Below are 22150 nucleotides of genomic sequence, written 5' to 3' on the forward strand. Positions count from 1 at the left end.
AGATAAAATATGAGTCCCATATTAACGGCATTATAGTTTTGGCATTTTTACAGCGTATTGTTGTGTAGGAATTAGTCTTCATCTGTGACCGTGTTTCGCCAGAGTTTTTTTATTTTGTTTAGAGAATATCTTTCAACGTGGAAACTTCTTGGCAGTTTGTTACTCATACCACATGTTGTTTACGGCACAACCAGGCACAACCCTTTTGTTTTTGATCGGCCGAAGATATCAGCGCTCCATGAGGCCCTCCTGTGGAATTCCATTCGCCACCTTGCCGCCGCCGAACAACAAACGCTTCTGTTTCTCGTGGTCATATTCATCTGTTTCCCGTGGTCTTAAAGTAAAAGATACGATTTGTTACCGGGGTCCCCGTTCTCAATCATCTTTTTCTCTGCGTTTCACTCACCCTTTATCGTCTGTGGACTAGTACAGTCAAGCACGTATCCACAGTTCTATAGTAATACTGCTGAGCACGAGTCGTCAATTAACCGACGATTGCCGGAACTGCCATACTCCCATCCGTCCTCCGATCGCCCGCCGTCTTATCACTCTGACTGTAGCCAAAACGGTACCGGTAATCTGATCACCCATTGTCCTCCAAGCAGTTTAATAGCGGTGAGCGTACATGTGACTTATTTCATTCTGTCTTATTACAGGCTGGTGATGATATAGCCGTTGTATACAGGATGCTTTTCCAATCACCTTTACCACCCTTCCACACGTAGAAGTTGGATATCTCTTGCAAATGCAGCCGTTTTACTTGTATGATGGACGAAATATTCTGTATACTGGTTTACGCAACCCGACGTAACAGTGTACTGCATTTTAGACCCGATAGCCGTCGCTTGTGGCTTTTAAGCCGACATGTATATTGATATTGTGATGTGCCTTCGATCATGCGAAGCCAAGCCGAGAAAGAATATTTTGTGTCATTATTTCTTATTCACGGTGGTACATTTTATTTCTGAAACTTCTTTAATGATTCAAAACTCGGGCTACACCAAAAGGTAAATGATAATGCACTTTTGTGCCCTTTGGTTATAAGAGAAATAGACCTCATCGGTCAAAGTAACAGCACGTTAGCATCACGAGTATTGTTGTCTGGCTGCACAAGCGTTATCGCCGGTGCAATGAGACGAGTGGGAAAAGTCTTCGCCATGCATTCGGTACGTCGTAAGTTCGATCCCCGGCCAATATAGTATGACGTGTTAAATGGTCGTGCTAATTTCTCAGCTTAGCACTCAGCATTCGGGAAAGAGTATGTAATTTGAACACACACCACAGCCAGTGTCCTGGCCCCCTACTGTAGTAATTGCATTTGTTTGGCCCAGGGTTACTCCAAGAACATGGGCGCCGCCCTATGCACCATGGAGCGGGAAGGACTTTGACTTGACATGACAATATAAGCGCTGTAATTCAATATGTATGACTTTTGCTATAAATTATATCTGAATTACTTTGATGCCTTACATCACTACCGACGGCCTGTAACTAACAGAAAACAACACTTTACCGATCCAGACATACAAAAGTTGCTAAGTTAGTATCACTATTGCAAAAATACTTCATATCAATCCTTTCTCACAATCTGTCCCTACAGGTGAACGCCGGCATGACAACCCCCAGGTTACAGGAAGAATCGACTGACAAGTACACCCCTTTGTCGCGATGGTTTGGTAACCAAATGAACATCACAGCAATAAGAAAAAAAGGGATTCAAGCGTCACACAACCATACAAAATGAAATAACAGAAAGATATGAAATAAAAACCTTCAAACGAAACAAAACAATCCTCATACATACACGACATCATTACGCCGAATGGTCAAGCAAAAAATATAACTGACCCACAATTCTACCCTAACGATACATAATATCGGGTATTTTGTTAAAAAATGTAATGTGCTGTATACTTGATGGTGAAACGAGTATTAAAACATGAAATCCTGGTTTATAGCATCGGTCACGTCATCTTATTATACGCCATACCCAAAGCAGACTAAAGTCACACACAAAAACAAATTCCCTAGGGAATACCCGTAGAAAATACCCGTAGAAAAAAAATACCCGTAGAAAAATTCCTCGCATGCCTGCGGAATTCCTAGAATTCCTGTCAAACGGTCGCACACTATAAACATTAGGCTCGCCCCTGAGGCGTCGCCAAAAAACATTGTTCCAGGTACACTTTTCAGAGAATCTAGGATGGCATCAAGCAAACCATAGACAAAATTATGCGACAATTAAAGATGAACAGAGTACACTTTGCCAGATAACATTTTTTCTTAAATGACCTTGCCAAAGATACTCTCCAACCTGAGGCTGGTGGGGAAAATCATGACATTTTCCTTATATGCCATCTTTTTCGATCAGCCTCCTTACAGCATCTAAGGAAAAGGACATGATTTTCTGCTTGTAGAATAGCCACGGAAAGTTGAACTTCAGCTGGACATATTTACCTGGTAGGAAGCGTGCAGTCGTGAGGAGAATGCCCCCAGAAGTGCCTTCTTCTGCATAAGAGCAGACGACTTCTCATCCTCTGGATACTGCACCTCAAGGATCTCACCACTGTTTGAGACGTTAAAGCTGAACCTAGGATTGTTATGACCAAACAAAATAAAGATTAATGATGATGATCTTTATTTGCATGTTCCTGCCCATGTGGGCTAAAGGCAACAAATCCCATGATGGGATACAAAAGACTAACTTACTATTACATGTAGTATAATAATATTGAATAAACAATACAACTGCAACTATGCTATCACTATATCTAACGTTTACATGCCTCTTCCCCTTTCTTAAAACATGTGTATACGAACTCACAGAGTTGTACAATGTTGTCTGTGGTTGTCATTATGCGTACATACAGGTTGTCGTTGCAATTGGTTAACTCTTTACATCGTATATCTACATTGAGAGCAATAATACCTGTATGCATTTGAACAGCTTACTGGACAAGTAAATATCAAAGTTCTATAATTATATGAAAGTCTCAAGACTTTTGTTGTAAAAGCAGGACTCATTTGTTGCATGGAATTAGGCTGCAAACTTAGCAAATGACAGTTTCAAACTTAAGATAACCACCTACCATTTTGAGAGGTCCTCTTGGTCTTTATGATTTGCTGGTCATGTGAAAGGAAACAAAATATAAGTCATCTCTCACAAAAATGGTGTTAGGCTTATATTGAGCATCTAATCTTGAGATGCAAAATCTTAAGATGCGAAATCTTAAGATGCAATATCTTAATATGCTTTTTTAAAACCTTGTGATAGTCAACGACCTTAAGATACACCAATGACGGTGAGACAGGTGATTGAGTAAGTGCTTTTTGGCCGTACTTAAAATATTTTTAAAAACTCTCAAGACGCTTTGAAAAAATTTTCTAAAACATCTCAAGATGTTGTTTTTTTTTCAACTACATTATGATTACGTTTTGAGAATATAGGAACAATTTTTCATAATGCAAATGACATCATGGCACTTACTTTTAGGGTTATCTTTAAGGGTGTGGAGGAAGTTTTTGACGTCCAACTGGCAATGTCGGTTCCACTTGTCTCCTCCCAGCACATTGACGTGGACCTGTTTTGAGAAAAAAAAAGTCAGAGTTGTGTTTGTATGTCAAATACACAAAGCACAGGGTTCTCCCAGAATTTTTTTAGTATAGTGGAGGGGCTGGCAAAAATAACTGGGCCGAACCAGCGTGCTGCACTTTCATGAAAATGGGTTCATTTTGCAACAACAGAGGGTGTCAAATACTACTAATGATATATCATAGTGATTCCTTTGTTGTGAAGTGGCAAAATGACTATTGTTTTGATCAACGCCCATTCATAAGTTTTTGCAGACAATGCTGACTGGAAAAGTAATGCCACTTGGCACAGAAATCTTTGAATTTTCATTAATTTTAACTAAGAAAATAAATAAACACACTAAATTTCAAAAGTAGTATTATAGTGGAGCTGGGCTAGGAGTATTGTGGAGGGCCTCCGTTATTCCATCATACAAGGAGGAATCTGAAGCGGGCGGATATCTCAATGAAGCTGCAGCATGTTGTCTATGTGTTCTAAAGTGAATCTGTGTTATAATGGGAATTTTGGGAATGACTTTACAATGGGAATATTGTGCAATACAATCAAGTATGACTAAAAAGATAACAAAAGATACAAAGCTTAAAAAGATTTCGTTTTTATCAATGAAATTCGATGAGCACTCTAACAAATCATTCAGACACAGCAACAACGCTAATGTGTGCCACAGTTTTAACGAGATACCCACGAGTTGACATTCAACATACATTATCACAGTACATGCAAGCAAACTGATCAGAAGCAGCAAGGTTCCTTGAGTTTGAGTTTGCAATGCTTTGAAATTATCAAACAGCTATATTTTCGTTCATGTAAATTACATGTATAACTTTTAACATGGTCTAATGTAATCCACTGCATGAAAATGTCACTTTTGAACTGTTGAGTGTATTAAAAATACCATTCTAATAAGGTCACACTTGTTGAATAGTTGTTATGATTCTGCAACGCAGCGTCATCCAGACACCAGCGCCTCCTTGCGAGGAGGGCCGATGATGCAACAAAAATGCAGGAAAGATTTTCGTCACACTCCAGAGCAATTAATCGTATCTGCTCATCCGTGCCCAAACCATACCCGAAGGCTACCCCTGCTAAACAATACTCTGACGTTATGTGTCTTGTCATGCAGAAAATCATACCTCTAGCAATGTAATCACCTCTTTGTTCTATGTCATTCCTGTAGTCACTGTAAAAAAAATGCTTTTGTTTTGTCTGGCGCTCGAGGCACTAACCTTTCCGTAAAAGTACAAAATGTACGTGGTCACGCTATCCTGCGAGTCACCATGGTTTGTTGACCTAGTTTGAGGACTAACTAGATGTTTCCATAATTACAGCAGCCACTTTTCTGTCAATCAAAATTATCCCCATGTCAAGGATCACACGCTAGTCCCTTTGTTCTATAGGAGCTCCAGCCTAGGCGCCAGCCCTTCCAAGAAGGCATATGGCTGCGCGAGGCAGCGCAGTTCAGTGACCAGTGGTAACTCGTTACTCAAGATGTTATGAAAGATGTTACAAAATATGTTACAAAACTAGTTACGCGCGCGGCTTTTAAGTCCATCAAATGAAACTTTTTGTATATACGTTAAAAGAAGTGGCTTGTGTTAGTAGTTTGCAGCTTGTCACTGACAGAGGTGGTTGGTATTTTGTTGCATTCAGCTTTTCAAAATGTTGGGTTGGTCACCGCACAAACAAACAGAAATGAAGCCAGCCCATCCTATAGCTAGAGATGCTTTCTGGCGGGTTTTTCACAATTTAAGAGGGTCTGCATGCTCTTTTACGTAAGGCGTAGGTAGCCTATTTTTATTTCCCATAACTCGTAGGGAAAACCATCTTAATTAAAGACGTAATTCGCAGCGAGGCGACCAATACAGTTTAGTGCAATTGCCTTCCTTGATTTAGCGTAATACGTAGGGGGTTCTTCTGAATTCCGCGTAAATCGTTGTCGGGACCCCCTATGCAGACCCTCATGTAAGAAACTGTCAGTTAACCATCTGTTTGAAACTTTATATCAAAGACAGGAATATGAAATCATTTCGTGTGAGAGTCTGCAAATGTAGCTCTGGAAGCTTTGTTGCAATTAATCTTGTTTACCAGATAGCTCGATAGAGGACGAGCTATGATGATGATAAATACTTGTTTATTCGGGCGCGCTCAAGCCATAGCTCTGGGGCAATTCCTGTCTGACGTCAAAAGCCGTGGGGACCAGATATGTCGCATCATAACTAGTCGGGAGCGACAAATGCACTGACGTCGCACGCCTCGGGACCATAAATGTCTGACGTCATAAACCACAAACCATCTGTTTTTCATGCAACTGATTTTAACTCATTTGAGAAAACGAAGCTTTATGAAACACGGTTAGTTTTATGCTTATATACAATTTTGTATTCTGATTGCCCTACACCTCGAAAAGGCACATAGTAAAGCAATAAACTCCTTGGGCCATGCCATCTCGCGACCCGTTTTAGTTCAATCGTCCGGCGATGGTCACTTTGAGCCATTTCAGTGGGTGAACGAATCGCTCTTAAAAGTTTTAGAAATGCTTATACCCCTGTCACATTGCCAGAGAATCGATCAGACGACGATTCTGTCGCAATCGCCCGAGCCTCGCTTATGATAATAACTTTATAGCACAACAATTGTACAAAGTGCAAAGTATGACAGGGGCGGGTTTCAGGTGAAAAATATGCGCAACCCTTTGTCGATCTTAAATATGGCCGACCTTCCATCGATATGTCCGACGATCGTGGATAATGTGACAGGCCTAGGGTATTGAGACGTTGCAGTCTGGCGATCATTTTATGGGTCTTGGGCAATTTCACACGATTGACTCAAAACCATGGACTGGGGAAAGCTTGGGGATGGTTGGGAAGCCATGGTCGGCTTTGTGTGACAGTGGTTCAAACTTACACAAGTATTTCTTGATTTCTTAGGCCTTCGTAAAACGTAGCAGTCTGCTTGCTATTTGATGGGGCTTGGGTACATAAACAATCTATCCATCAACAAACTAAGTATCAAATATCTAATTGATGAGTATCCTGTCCTTTTCAAATCCCATTTCTCTGTTTTTGTCAGCAGGGCTAGCCTTTTGTAACTGCCACAGGCTAGTGTGGAAGCCCTGGCTGTGTGTGCTGAACAACCAAACCAAGAAATAAAATAAGACAAATTGGAAATCGATGATTATCTATAAAACTAGATGGTCACTTTTGTGAAAGATGACAATGGAACACATTTTGGAATGTGCCTAACTCATTGAGCTCATCACAGCGCTAAGAGGACTATAAACACAAAGGTAACACTATATAGACTTATCAAAAAAAGGTTTGGAAATTTAACTTTACAGCATATTTCTCCGTTGCTACTTTATCTAGGCCATTATGTCATATATCGGTAGAAAGCTTATCCATTGCGGTTTCTCCTAACTACGATAGAGGAGTTAATTTTAATATAACTTCCTTCCTATGTTCGAACGTACACTCATCAATCTTAGCGCCAGGGTTGATTATACAAGTGTGTCGCAAAACAGAAGTGACGAAATCCATTCAATGTCAACAGTGTCTGACATTTGCAGCAAAATCTCTGCATTTTTAGGGGGATGTGACATACTCTCCAAGCAAGTTTTTAGCGCAGCCGCGAGACATCAATAAACCGGTACAAAACAGAAGGCCAGAAAAAACGTAATTAAACAGCAGAAACCATTGAGAGTGGACCCATGCCAGATATCAGCTATGGTGCTCGTCATGATCATGACCATTGGAAAGTCTTTGTACGTTTCGTTGCGTTACTAAAGCTGCTTCTGATGATATATCATTTCCCATTGACGAGAAACATGACATTGCTCTCCAATGAAATGAAATACAAAGCTCATCATCTCAAGTTCGCAGTATTCGGGTTCATGTTGAGAATCTCAACACTGCGGACTTCCTAACCAGCAATCCCCAACCGCTTAACGATTCCTATCGGTATCCCTATTAATGAATGATCAGACATTCCCACTACACCAACGACGACGCCGTGGATTTGTGTGACATGGGCTTTGGACAACTCTTTCTGGACTTTCTTAGGCCGACGTAAAATGTAGCAATCTCCTTGATGGACCTTGGGTACTTCAACATTTTATCCATCAAATTGGCCAACAGACAAATGAATACTTTAAAAAAAGATCCCTTGTGAACATTTGTCTGATCAAAATACATGTACTATGGCAAAAATCGTAACAAACACGGAGCCTTTGAATAAAATAAAAATATCGGAAATCTAACTTTACCCCATCTTCGTAAAAACTTAATAACTTTCATGTTGTAATATATATCAGTAGAAAATTTATTTGTCGTCCTCTACAATATAATACGTAATAAACCGCCTCCAGTCGTTACGGCCATACATTCACGAATTGAGCACCACTGCAGCTTATATTTGTGGGTCACAAAAACAAAAAAATACAAAATCTCCCTGTATGCTGTCATCACAGTGTTTGACATTGGGACGAAAAATCTCGGCACATTTTTGAGACCCGCCCACGAAATCAGCCGTGGTGTTTGTCTCACAAAAGCACGATCATCACACATGGAACAACATTTTAAATCACAATAGGCAAGCTTCACAATGCTTATCATGAGAAAAAAAACAAGACATCAGATCGAAGGAAATTTCGGTACTTTGTTATTGCGACCCGCTCACATAAGCAACATGTGCACATACAATCATAGCATGGTACTATGATACATGCATCATAGGCTACCATTGTTACAAATACGCGCATGCAACAGATATGCGCACGTGCACGCAAGTCTCTTGCAAGTCGCAAGCAACCTTCAACTAGACCATAAATGTGCATCTTCAACGAAGGACGAAATGTTCGCATATATCATGTATCAAATAGTTACGTAAATTTGCCCACACCTTTTAAGAATAGGTGACAGGCGCTGTAGATTACTTGGCATATAATCTAACCTCTACGCTTTTACGTTTGTTATATAACTCAATGCATTTAGCCCATGTTGCAATTGGGTATGGGTATGCAATAAAGATCATTGTAATTGTCATTGCCAATAGTAATAGTTAAGACTTCAAATGGTATGTAATACTCTGCAATTTATAAAGTAAAAGAAGTTACATTACAACTGTTACGCTGCGTTAAAGGACATTGGATCGGCCGAAACCAAGCATCCTACCTTTCTGCGTTTGGTTTTGTAATCTTACGTCTGGTGGCATCTAGTTTCAACAATTCGATTCTAACTTGAACAAACTGTCGCTAAAGATTGACACACATTCAAGTCAAGTTGAAGCCATACATACATTGAATATATACGGGAAGTAGGCTTGCATTTTTCGAGCTGTTTCCATTTCCACCCACTCAATCAAGCGAAAAGCAAATTTTCAGAGCCAACAACTTTGAGAAGGCAGTTTTAAATCTACGATTGTCAAATTTACCGGTCTTATCACTGTTTAGCTTATGGAGCCGTGTTATCGAAGTTAACTCTAACAGGTGTCCAATGTTGATACAGAATGCGAGCCATCATAGATGATTGCGCGACAGACGATGTGTTGTCTAAGTGGGCCTACCTTCGCGGACGTCAGGACGACGCCTGCATGCTTGAGTGTTGTGGACGCGCCGTACTTGTACTGGTACTGGTACCCCGGCTTGAAATCAACTAATCCAGAACAGCCAACCGCAAGCAACAAGACGGGAAGCCAACAATCGAAAATTGACTTCCATTTTTCTCGTCTGCGGTCTTCCTAAAGATCTGCAACCGCCATAGTCTTATGCTGTTCTCAAGAGTTCCGCAATGCGCATATGCATGCTTCAAGACAAATCAAGAAATACAAGTTTTTCCTCTTTATGCGGGGCACCTGTTACGACATATGCAAATGACGATACAGTTGAATGTCTCTCAAAACGAGGTCAGCCATAGAAGACAATTATAGATGTAGTGAGTTTTAGGAGCGTTGTTATCATAGAACGAACAAGTAAAGCTAATTTCTAGTCGTGCTGTTTCTCAAAACAATAGGACGGTACCTTCCGCAGCTGGTGTTTCTCTCTTATAGGGCTTATTCACGTGACGTCATCACCCCTTGGTCCCGTGCGCCGCCATCTTGGGGTCCATGCGCTACAGTACAGCGATGTACAGCGTGGGTCTCCAAGTGTCCGAAGAAAGTGAAGTGGGTTGCACGATGTTTGACTATACAAAGAGTCTACAACCTTAAATCTTATTTTCACTACATAAATCGGGTGGAAATTACCCATTTTCCCATTATCAGTGAGGGAAAGTTTGACCCACTCCGGGTCCCCGCCTGAGCACGGCAACAGTGACAGTGGAGTATCAGTTGATAGTGAATTTTGTGGGTGAGCTGTGACGTTGTTGTTCACAGACACTGTGATAGCCATTATTAACGTTAAATGTTGTACTTTTGTGTCATAGAAATTCCTCACAGAACCTGGGAATATGTTCTTCCGATCATTTCTTGGCTTCGCTGTTTGTGCGGCTCTATTTTGTCCTTCCTGCTTTAGTGGAGTGTAGCGACGGTCCATGTACATGTGTATTACGTTGTGCCGGAGTAGGTACCCAGTCCACCGTCGTTAAAAGTTATCTGACCCATCGTTTACTGTCTTGTTCAGATACAAAATTTGTACTACACACATTCGTTCTGAAAATTCTACCAGTAAGATGAGCTCTACTGATGGCAGAAACCCACATTTGTTTCCGAGTCGTAGCACTAGTAATTGACTTCGTTCCCGTCCCGGCTTTGCTTGTTTGTTACACGAGAAACGCGAAACAAACTTAACTGTTACCCGATGTGTGTAGGCTTTACCAGTGCTAGACCAACATCCCACCACAAGATAGCACATCCTGATTATGAACCTAAACGTTTTGAAGGGAAATTGTGCGTTGCATAAGAAATATTTTCAATTTTTACGGAGAGTTGCATAGCGAGCCGCTGTGAGCCGCGCTCAAAGTGGACCCCAAAATGGCCGACTTCGCTCGTTGCCATGGCGTCCGGAGGGTGGATCACGTGACTGAATAAGCCCTATAAACAGGTCCCGCAAGACAAGACAAAGGTTGAGATCCATTCTCCTGACCAGTACGCCGGCCGCCAGTTGGTCAGCAGCTAGGTTTGGTTGGTGATCAAGTCACCCTACAAGGTGAGACCGAAAAGGTATTCCCTTTCGTTTGTTTTTTCGTATGTACTGGTCGAAGCGGGTTACGTTTTTGTTTCATACGTTTCATAACTTCAGGGCAAACATTAACGATATTTACCTGTGCCAGACCCGCTTGATACAAATATATTGTAACATGCACTATGTCTTTGACGACTATCACGAATGTTTTCATATTTTGGTAAGACTGTACTTTAGTTACGTTTGAAACTGTATCATGCCCATGGCTAGTCTGGAGTTGGTAAAGGCATACGACAACAAGTAGGTGCATGTTGGCATTATAACGACGTCATTTGACTAGCGTTGTCCCCTGTTATGCCGAAAATGCCGAAAAGAGACAGTACCATTACAGTTATTACCTCATGTAACCCGGGAGCCACAGCTCCCCATTCCCCCACCCAACCCCCCTACTTTGCCCCTCGCGGGGTCATCTGGGGGTATACGTATTGGATTGGATTGGATGTCACAACGAGAGATCAAGGCGCATCCCGATTGGTCATGCATTAATTGTTTCTTTTTAGATTGTAATGATCGCGTTTTTCAAAGATTTTTTGTATTCAAAATGTTCCCAGAGACAGTGCCATAAAACTTGTGTAACGTTAACGTTACAGTTTATTTCATTACACAACGAGATACTAGTATCATCAAGGCACATCCCGATTGATCACTGTTTCCTTTTAGTTTGTAATGATTGATTGTGATTTTTTTCCAAAGATTTTGGTATTCACAATTAGAAGTTCCCTGAGGATTCCGACGATTTTTTTTTCTTTTTTCTTTATTGAAATACGTGTAAAAATACAAATAAACGGACGAGGACAAAGTGACGGCGGACTCAAGTTACATTCAACTTATATTAACGCCGCCACTTATACAAGAATTGAAAATAATAAATTATACAGGACAATAATAAATAGATAATTACATATGTATGAACAGTGAGCGTGAGTCGATCTCCCTTACTGGAGTAGAAAACTAAAACAAAGAATTATACTTGAATCTAAAAACGGTTTGTTGTTGCAATGTACATATGTGTTGCTTCTATAATTCTGCAATTGACATTGAAGGAGCAGAAAGAACTACCTTGTAAGATCAACATTTCTTTGGCATTATTTGCAAGACTGTGGAAATCAAGTATATGTACAAGTAACCCAGAGAGTTTGCCCATGAGAACTGAGCGCTGGTAATTATAGGTAGGGCAGTGCAAAAGGTAGTGTGAAATCGTTTCGTATGGACACCCGCAGCTGCAGGCTGGGCTTGACACAAGACCCCGCGTGAAAAGACTATAATTCAAGCTGCAGGTGCCCATACGAAGTCGTGAAATGAGAATGCAAGAGTGTCGAGACCCGAAGCTAAAATGGCTGAATTTGGGAGGGCGTATCGTTTTAAAAAGATGTTCTCGAAATTTCGAGAAATCGAGTGTACGAAGAGTTAAGTCCAAGTTGTTCCAAGCAGTGATGGAATAAGGAGTAAAGGACTTTCCAAAGCGGTCAGTCGAAAATCTAATAGGTCTCAAGTTTCTGCTGTTTCTCAAATCATAATTACATATCACCGTAATTCCGACGATTACAAAGGTGATGTAAGGGGGGAAAGGCCTGTGGATGCCCCGGTCTTGTTACTGTCTATTCTAAATTCACCTTTACAACTCTGTCAATGTTTGTCTAACTTTGCTCTAACTGCACCTGTTTAGATTCTATAAGAAGCTTGATAAAAAAAAAACTCTTAGCCTATGTCTACGATATCTCTACTGTATGTTTTGTCTTTGTCATGGCCTGTACCTAGCCCTTTGGGCCAAAAATGTGAAATAAAGGTTTTAACTCATTGTTCTAATATCCTGAAACAGCGCCACCCTTGCTCTTAATTGTAAGTAGGACAGGTCATGACAAAATGAAATTCATCTTTTTACATTTTTAGGAGGGGAGCAGGTTGCCCTGGGTATGTCAAAAAAGTTACAAAATTAACCTATGGTTTATCAGAACAAAACTTGAAATCATTTGCTCCAACAATCCTGCCGCATGTGTAGTAATGTTTTCAAATTCGGTCGATCATTGTAATCACTTATCTTCAATCGAGTTTTGAGAGGCTACTGTACTTTATTTTCAACTTGCAAGTGACAACTGACAGCGCTCACACGAAACAGATTTGTTCAAACATTCTTTATCTTCCGTTGTGGTGCACAAGTCAGTAAGCTGGACTTCAAATCGGATTTTGATAGACGTGTAGTCAATTGCATCGATAAGTTTAGGCATCCAGGCATTGCGGAAAATAGCAATTAATCAAGCAACTGGATATGTTTCCAAAATCATATCCAGTTGCTTGAGTAATTGCTATTTAGCGCATGTAGACTACATTCCTTGTCTTTAAAGACTGTAAGTAGCGACAACAGGACACGAGCTAGGTCAAATGTCTACTCTTCTCGTAGGTCGCACATCAGTAAGCTAAAGTCTGTTTTCAGGTCAGATGATGAGTAAACATGTAAGCTGCTGTGGCTTCGTTTGTTTGACATAAAGAAGCAAACATACTACAAATTACTTATGAATTAATTACTTTTCAACATGTTCATGGCAACAGATAAAAACGAAGTACCTAAACATTAACATTCTTCCATTGTGGAACCCGATAGAACTTACGCGTTTACCTGACTCCATTTTATGATTCTATTTAACCATGGGACATGTTGATTTCATTATGGATGACATCCTGTGCGAACCAAAAAACTACAAAAAATTTTGTCCAAACAAAATTGCTTTCATAGAAAGAAATCTTTATTGACACGAGAAAAGTACAGCAACTTTCGTAAGGTCTACATGTAGTCTACACTACTTACAGTACAACTAAACAGACATATATGGATATGTATAGCTATGAATAAGTCAACATATTGGGTCTAGCATGTCAATTACACTATTGGTTCTACTGTTAAAGCATTCGTGGATATATTTACCTACTTGTACACAGTAAGGGTTATCGCCTCCCAGGATGTGGTTGAATTTATCTATCGAACAGAGAGTAGCAAATTCTTTACAGCAAGCGGAAAGAAATGTGAACAGCTTAAGTGGTCAGGAAGGTTGAACGAATGACTAAACACAAAGAGTATGCTATACAAAACAATAGATTCTTCATTTTGGTTCTTTCACATCTTCTTCCTTAACTTTGGAATTTACTTTGGCACTCTACGACGACATTAGTATCCTTTTGCCGATACTGCAGTGCACGGCATATATTTCCTCATTTTGCAGCTACTTTGTACGATTTATGTATGAATAACTGGAAACAACCAAACATTGATGCGCGTGCATATGTTATCCATATACTCAACTCAACATAGCCTGACGCATAATTCATTTTTCTTGACACATTCACATTCTCATACCATTTTTCGGATATCTTTATGCAAAATGTCAGAGGTTAAAGGTGACCCCGTGTGTTATACAACCTACCGGACCTGTCTGTCTCCTACCTGTTGCTTCGGGGCTCTTGATGGCGCCTACTTCGATTAGCAAAACATCTGGCAATAGTAATAATATCTAAGCTAAAACACGGGCTTGAAACGAAAAAAAAAGTTTACTTGGAACTTGAATTGCTTCATTCCTTCCTTTTTTCATTCTTCCATTTCTTTCTTCCTTTTTTTCTTTCCTTCTTTTTCTTCGCCGTAGAATCTTCTAGATCTGGCGTCTTACGTAAGAAATTATTCGCATATATTTCTTTAAAAACAGCATATATTGGAGACTTAATACCACAAACTGATTTTGTCTATACCACTAGATTCGACAGGTTCTCTTGTGCAAAATAGGTTAATGTATAAAATATTGCTTTGTTATCATTAGCATAACCTTCTGTCAAGACAAAAATAATTGCTAGAATGTTGGATAACAGCCTAATTTTTTCGTCTTGCTGAAGGGTCAAACATGTGGCTGTACACGCATTTTTGGAAGAGATGTACAATATTCTTCATCGTACTTTCTCTATCGGTCAAACGCAGCACTGCATTATCAGGGTAAGTCATTTTAGTATTTTCGTTAAAGACAAATATTGAAATCTTCATCATAGAATTTTAGGCTATTTCTAGTAAACTAACAGGAAGGATAGCATTGAAAGTAGACCATGGGCAAAACATCCAACGAATAAGATACAAATCCGATTTGTTGTATCTCGTACATATTTGCCAAACTTCAGCTTTATCGCCTTTCTCATATAAGCATGTATATTTGGTAATGCCAAGGTTGCGTTTTTGTTTCGATGGTCACATTGTGAAAAGTCACACATTTTAAAATAGGAATAAGGTGGGGATAAGAGATTGTGGGATTTTTTTTAAAGATGTGAATTAAAAGTACATGTAGAACATATCTTTAAGTATGTACATTTGATAATGCCAGGGTTTTGATAGTAAATTTTACAGTAAATTTCATATAAGGCGGTTAAGTCAGGGTTGTGGCTAAATGTCTACTTTTTTCCAATGTTGACATGGAGAAAATGGCACAATTTGCACTTGAGGTTAGTAGAAGAATGACTTCTACTATCGGATATCTTATACTCTTACCGCATCTCTCTTCAACAGAGTGGTATGTAGTCGCCAGACCTCTTATGGCTGTCAAATAAGTTACTCCCAGAAGTACTACACCAGTTGTGGATGGAATGGGTGGGATACCTGTGCAAGGTGAGATGTGCATTTAGACAGCAATAATATTTTTCAATGAATGATATCTATTACTCTATGTTCTTGCCCATATGGACTGAATGCAGTATTCAAACTATTAAATTAAAGACTATAGTAGGACTAGAAAGGCAACATTTTCGATAAATGCAGGATGTTTTCCTCCAAGTACATGTGATTCCCTTTTGTGAAGCTACTCGAACACAATGATATACCATAAAGGAACAAATATTGGGAGGAAATATCCTGCATTTTGTTCAAAATGTAATGTAATATAATCTAAAATAGTTTATGCAGCTGGATTAATTCAATGAATTACTGCGATCATAAACATGTTTTATGAAACATTTCTGGCATACAATGAAACATGCGCAATTGCTTTTGACAAGATCCTGTGCATTTTTGTGATATAGATGTAATTTATTCATTTAGAACCACATTAAAAAGTATACGAGCATAGACAGGATTGCATGGTTGCTTCTATTGAACTCTCGTGACGAAAGAGGAAGAAGAAAAACACGCCAGCAACACGGATATGTTTTCCTCCCCATATCTGCAGTGTTGGTAATTAACAAGCCTAGTGACTTGTGTCAAAGCAGTTAAGCCTTAAAGTTTATATGCTACTATTAATCTATCGTATATTTTTAAATAAATGACAGCAACATTGCATTTCTGGATCTATCAAGACACGATATAACATTTGTACCTCTGTGTGACACATGGTAATGTTTAGTCCTCATAGCTATAAGCTCCAGTACATCGTATCGCTTGTGTCTCTAGTGACATATAGTGATCGTTGACAATTTTGTATCATTCAAGGTACCGGACGGCATATCGTTCTGGCACCTGTTACGGCGCTGAGTACTTCTGTTGTGACGGACACACCAACAGCGGAGGTGTATGCGTGCGTAAGTTGAATACGAATTGTTCTACATATTTTTTGTCCATACGCCTGATGGCTCGAGTTGAAGATACAGTCAAACCTGGTTCAACCAACAACCTCCAGTTACGAGCCAGATCAAATCAGTCCCGTCCATTTTTCATACTATTAGTTTACCCTTCCCTGTACTCACCAACATCTTTAGTTACAAGCCACAATTAAAAGCAGCCCCGTCCATTTTACATAGTTAACCCCGCCCTGTACTCACCCAGCACAAATGCAAGCCACATTTAAAACAGTCCCGTCCATTTTTACATGGTTAACTCCATACCATCTCCAGTTACAAGCCACGTTAAAACAGTTCCATCCATGCGAATCCATTGTCTGTGGAATTCTTGTAGCTTTTGGTCTGGGTATACTATGGTCATAATTTTGGGATTGTGCCTTCTAGCAGATTTTCATTACTGCATTTTTCAGCAATAGACACGAAAGGCAATCGTAAGGTGGATGTAAAATTGGCAAGTAATTACTGCATGTTGAAAAGCTAGACATATCCACATTTCTTTGTAGCAAATACTTTAGCAATATTGTAACTTAAACAAGATAGTGGCATTTTATTGTTGACTGTACACTATACATAGCTAATGGTACATAGAACTGCTTTATCGTCTAGACTTGTACGTAGCTTGTAAGAGCACACATGTACAGTAAAAACCTTCATTCATAAATCCGTATGTTGCAGCTGTATGTTGGGGCATAATAACCTGCCCCAATGGCGGACGATGTTCGAGCCCTAACATGTGCACCAACTGCAACGACGGGTATTATTCACCCAAATGTGACCGTAAGTACTTGTATTTCTTTTGGAGTTCATAGTACTATGCTGCTATAATGTTGGTAACAACCTCGTTATTAATATCGTCACATGTTTGTTGGATGCGCATCTTAATACCCAATTGAGTTTTGTGTTCTTTTGATTTTACCTATGAAAGATCGCTTTTCAGTAAGCTAAAATTAAAAAAAAAATTAAAACGAGAAGCGTATTTCACGGGGCTGTAGCATACATGTATTTCAGAGGAGTATACATGTACTTACAAAGCGTTTCTGCTAGGATGCACCCATATTTCGAACTGCGATGATACAAGATGCACCACCAATAGCGACCAGCAATGCCATCGATGCAGTGGGGAGTACGGAGCCGTCGGCAAGGCATATGACAATCTGGGGACATCCTGCAGAGGTAAGACGATCCATGCTCTATCCGTTGGACTGGGGGTGCCCCTGTGGTTAATTGAACTGGTATCACAAAACATCACAAAACCCACACTTAATAGAAAAGGTGGGATCTTTCGTCTTTCACTGTCTCCGAAAAAGAAGTGGAACCCAATAACCCAGAATAACTAGATTTAGCTTTTACAGTTACTAGTATGTAGACTCTTGTATACTGCTTTCTCGGATGGGTCTGCACAGGCCTTTCGCCAAGATATGTCATATGAGGCCATTGAGTCAAAGCAAACCTTCACTCAACATTACAGAGACGACTGGCGGTACATGTGCGATCTTCCTAGAAACGTTGACCGATTTGCTAGCCCTTTTCGTGTTCACTTTTAACTGAGAATAGAGAGAAACTTGTTGACCCAGTAAATCTTACCTCCTTGATTGAACTTCCCAAAGTCGCAGAACTGATACATGTATAACTAATCCACGAAACAGTCGTTCCTATACCAACCTCCTGTTTGTACTATCTCCCCATGCAGAGAAATGCTCCTGGAGAACTACCAGTAACAACTGTTACCCCGGAACCTGCCCTACCACGCCATCTACGTGTACATGTACTTCGGGATTCGGTGGTGCTCACTGTAGGACAAGTAAGTACTCTTATGTAACACTACATTGTTTTATGTGCAAAGTCTTGAGATTCAGAGCTTTTGGTACAAGGAGAAGCGGTGATGGGAAGCTTCCATATGTTTTCTAGGAATTTCAAACTACACACTGTCTGGTGGTTTGTAAGGATGCATGAGAATGAATAGTACATGCGCCCACGTGCATAGAGTGCAAAGCATACATGGTAGAAAAAAATATTGACCTTGCTATCGTTAAATTACAGGATTGGTGGATAGCACTGAATGTCACAAAGGAAATAAAAATGTGAGAATGAAAGGTGCAACACCTGAGAAAAGCCTTCTTACCCTCCCCTTTATCCATCTTCGTTACATTCCTACATGTAGGCCGACTGGAGCCAAATGTCGGGACATGACATCCGGCTTGAATATCTCTAAAAACATGGGATTGGTCGTCAAAGAAATCAATTACCGAAACTAAAGTTCACAATATTTGGGGCTAAAAGGTCTAGAATTTGATAACAAAAATATTTCCCTCTAATCACTCCACGTGTATTCCGTTTCAGTTTCCGCCGCTTCGAGTCACATGTACTGCCTAGCAGCTCTGTCCCGCAACCACGACCGCGTCGATACCAACTGTCTGCAGAACACTGTGAAGTACACCAACATGAACCCCACCACTATCACTGTGGACTGGAGGGGCCACTTCACCCCGAGTGTGCCAAACAGACCAGCCTATGTGCAGAGCCACGCTTTGGGACTCATCGCAGGAGGGTTTAACGCTAAACTCGTGAGGGGTGAGACTCGTTCGTTTGTTTTTCAATCATTGATTTGTAAGAGCTAACCTCGAGGTAAAGGAAACAAGGGTCATTTTTTAGTTCTTCATAGCGCCATAGTATCTTAAAGGGCCGAAATCTGACGCGAACTCCATGAAAAACTGCCATGTTTATAATTGACACCTTTGTTATTTGACTAATCAGCTGGCATGCAAGCCATTTATTGTAATACCAGTTGCGATAAGCGATGTCAGTTATGTGCCCACAAGAACATTGATCTAAACAAGACCAGGAAAATGAGTCAAAATGCGCGGAATAATGATATGTAGCTTCCGTATCCGGACTTCTCTAAAATCGTCTATACATTATATACATCACCAATTATTGCAAGAATACGGTGATATCATGTATTTTACGTTAGCTATATTGACCGGCATCTGAAAATATTTTGAATATCATATTGATTTTGAATATCATGTTGATTTTTAATATCAGGTTGGCTTTTGACGACAAAAGCTGAGAATGTTTCTGAATACCTTGTTGATTTTTGACTACGATATCAGAAAATGCTGTTGAATACCATGTTGATTTTTGAATATCATGTTGATTTTTGACGACGGGATTTGGAAATGTTTTCGAATATCATGTTGATTTTTGACGACGGAATCTGGAAATGTTTTTGAATATCATGTTGACTTTTGACGGCGGTATCTGGAAATGTTTTTGAATATCATGTTGATTTTTGACGACGGAATCTGGAAATGTTTTTGCATATCGTGTTGATTTCGCAGGCAGCACTACGGTCCGCAATGACAGAGGGACCTGCAGCTCCGCAGCCAGTCGCGACAACCCCATACAAATGGACTGCGAACAGAGTATACACGCCACGGGGCCATTTAACCATGGAGACAAGTAAGTGCTGTCATATGAGTCTAAAACCTCTGGAGTACAACATTTTTTATTATAAAAAACATATCCCTGGACTCACCCGGTAGCAGCTCCAGAGTCCACATGGTCGGTCACTGGGAGAACCCGGTTCCAATTTTAGGAAAGGTCATGATCATCTCTGTTTGGGCTGCACCCGTCTTTCGGAAGGGACGTAAAATTGGGGACCAGTGTTTGAGGTGGTGCATCAAGAGAGGAAGGGCTAGCAATGCCTCTCTGCAAAAACAAGTACCTTGTTAGAGAAACAAGAAGGAAAATTGCATGGCACTACATGTGACCAACAACAAATGTATGCAATATATTCAGCTTTGGTATTAACAAATACACTCTAATTAGTTCTTCATTAATCTGCGTTTTAGAGATTACGACGTATTCAACTGGGCCGGGGGTGAAAGGTAATTGTCCTTTTTGGATCACTGTTCAAAACTGACACGATATATTATCTATATTATCTACAAAACAGGCTTCAGATTACGGCGGATTTCACAAATGGGGGATACGTCACCGTCTACAACAGGGACGCTGGCAACAGACATGAAAAGAATTACTACTCCGGGTCGTCGACCACTACCAACACAGCGGAGTTCGTTTTCGACTACGTGGCTCCAACCTGCACTGGGACACAACTCAACATCGGTGACTCCGTCAGCAAACAGGTATAGAAGTTCATCGGGTTTTGTGTTTGCGGATATTTGTGGTCATCATAACTTTAGAACCTCTGGATGGATTTGAATTATATTTGGTATGTGGATAAGTCTTCTAAAGTTCTTGTATTTTATGTCCTGGAGATCTTTTGGTGGCAGATAGCTTTTGATGTCAGAAAGAAGTGCTGTAGGTTTGGGGCTCCTAGCATCTTCTTGTTTTGTTGCTGTTGCTTTCAAAATTTCTCGTGAAACTACAGTAGCTAAGACAGTAGCATACAAACGTTACCACTGCCAGTAATCGTTACCAAACAGTCATAGCAGTTCACCAGTTTATAGTGCAAGAATCGTATTTTTGTTGTTGTCAAGCTATCTCGTGAAGCATTATAATCTATACCATGGTCTAAATCCATAACAACGTCACAGGTCAACTAAGTTAAGGTGCATTAATCTTCTGATTAACGATTTGAAGGAGTACTGCGATAGAACTACAGCTACTTTATTGGCGCTTGCGTATATTCCATGACAATTGGCTCACTACTGAAGTAGCGTTTTATCATTCTTGTTATTTCAGAATTCAATTACGCTGCAGTTTTCAGGATGGACGGACGCTTTGAGCGGGGTCACAAAATACGAGTACGAGGTCTATATGTTAGTCGCCACTGGCAGCCAGCTCACAGAGCCTCACACCACATTTGCTCACGGTGTCATCAGCATCGACAACATCCAGCACCCCACGGTCACTCTGACCACCGCCGGCGTGTACTCAGTCATCCTTACGGCCGACGACGCCGCGGGTAACTACAGACGTACTCGACGCTTCGTCCTGTACGACAACACCAATGCTGTGGAGATCGACTCGTATTATCCACTCACCATCGCCAACACCGTTGATGGCAATGGGGATAACTGGCTTCACAGCACGGCTGGTGCGACAACAGCCAGCTGGCCCAGCCATTTCATCAACCGTTACCACCACAACAACAAGCTCCTCAACACCATCTCGGACTTCTCTGCTGGAATAGATGCTGCCTATGACCAGTCGACGGGTACGCGTGCTAAGCAGGCCATTCCCAACAAACTGGGTGTCACCAAGTTCCAAGTAGCCTTTGGGAAAGACCACGCAGGCGGTAGCACCTTGACATCACCGGGCAGCTTTTCTGCAGGAGATCTTAACACGGAGTACAGTTCAAGCGAAAGTAAGGTGGACGGCGACACCGTGAAGATATGGGTTAAGGCGTCAGACATCATGGGCAATGAGATCACCGATAGCATCACTGCACACGTGGACTCCTCGGGACCAGTCATCGAAAACCTGTGGCTTGCAAGCGGAGAGGAAACCAACATTGTCGTACACAATGCTGTGGAGCTGTATGAAATGCAGTAAGTTTAACGTTCATTTCTCTTGTGAGTTGCAACATGACAAATTTATTTTCGTCCTGGACAACAATCAATTATGTTATCTCCAAGTAGGCTTCGGGTCTGGCTCAGAGTCAGGACGTTACGCGTATTTTTTTTTTTTTAATTTGATAATTCGTCTTTCTAGCAGTGGTACAAAATTGTCAACTCTTCACCAACTAGTACTCTTCATTGGGTTTCAAATGCCGACGCAGTTGTGGTACCATTCCTTTCCTCTCATTCACACTATTATTGCCGAATTCTACTAGCAAT

At 40.6% G+C, this 22150-nt stretch overlaps 2 protein-coding genes across 5 annotated transcripts in view; one reads left to right on the forward strand and one right to left on the reverse strand.

Moving 5' to 3' along the window:
- The window catches only part of LOC118405867, an 83462-nt gene extending 68093 nt beyond the window's left edge, over nucleotides 1-15369 (reverse strand). Inside the window, exons 1-4 of one of the 2 annotated variants that reach the window (XM_035805680.1) lie at nucleotides 15283-15369; nucleotides 3488-3581; nucleotides 3090-3123; nucleotides 2458-2590 (exon numbers count right to left, since the gene is read on the reverse strand). In XM_035805680.1, the coding sequence (XP_035661573.1) occupies nucleotides 2458-2514 (57 nt within the window). In that variant the 5' untranslated portion in view covers nucleotides 2515-2590; nucleotides 3090-3123; nucleotides 3488-3581; nucleotides 15283-15369. Of the gene's footprint in view, nucleotides 1-2457; nucleotides 2591-3089; nucleotides 3124-3487; nucleotides 3582-9151; nucleotides 9398-15282 lie in introns of those variants that run through there. The other variant, XM_035805678.1, reaches the window with a different exon arrangement.
- The window catches only part of LOC118405866, a 38545-nt gene continuing 27015 nt past the window's right edge, over nucleotides 10621-22150 (forward strand). Inside the window, exons 1-11 of one of the 3 annotated variants that reach the window (XM_035805675.1) lie at nucleotides 10621-10744; nucleotides 14643-14739; nucleotides 15301-15399; nucleotides 16216-16304; nucleotides 17019-17120; nucleotides 17388-17516; nucleotides 18034-18144; nucleotides 18684-18914; nucleotides 19685-19805; nucleotides 20302-20494; nucleotides 21054-21862. In XM_035805675.1, coding sequence (XP_035661568.1) covers nucleotides 14651-14739; nucleotides 15301-15399; nucleotides 16216-16304; nucleotides 17019-17120; nucleotides 17388-17516; nucleotides 18034-18144; nucleotides 18684-18914; nucleotides 19685-19805; nucleotides 20302-20494; nucleotides 21054-21862 — 1973 coding nt within the window. In that variant the 5' untranslated portion in view covers nucleotides 10621-10744; nucleotides 14643-14650. Of the gene's footprint in view, nucleotides 10745-14147; nucleotides 14423-14642; nucleotides 14740-15300; nucleotides 15400-16215; nucleotides 16305-17018; nucleotides 17121-17387; nucleotides 17517-18033; nucleotides 18145-18683; nucleotides 18915-19684; nucleotides 19806-20301; nucleotides 20495-21053; nucleotides 21863-22150 lie in introns of those variants that run through there. The other 2 variants (XM_035805676.1, XM_035805677.1) reach the window with 2 other exon arrangements.

Source organism: Branchiostoma floridae, chromosome 18 (genome assembly GCF_000003815.2).
Source record: "Branchiostoma floridae strain S238N-H82 chromosome 18, Bfl_VNyyK, whole genome shotgun sequence".
NCBI lineage: Eukaryota > Metazoa > Chordata > Leptocardii > Amphioxiformes > Branchiostomatidae > Branchiostoma > Branchiostoma floridae.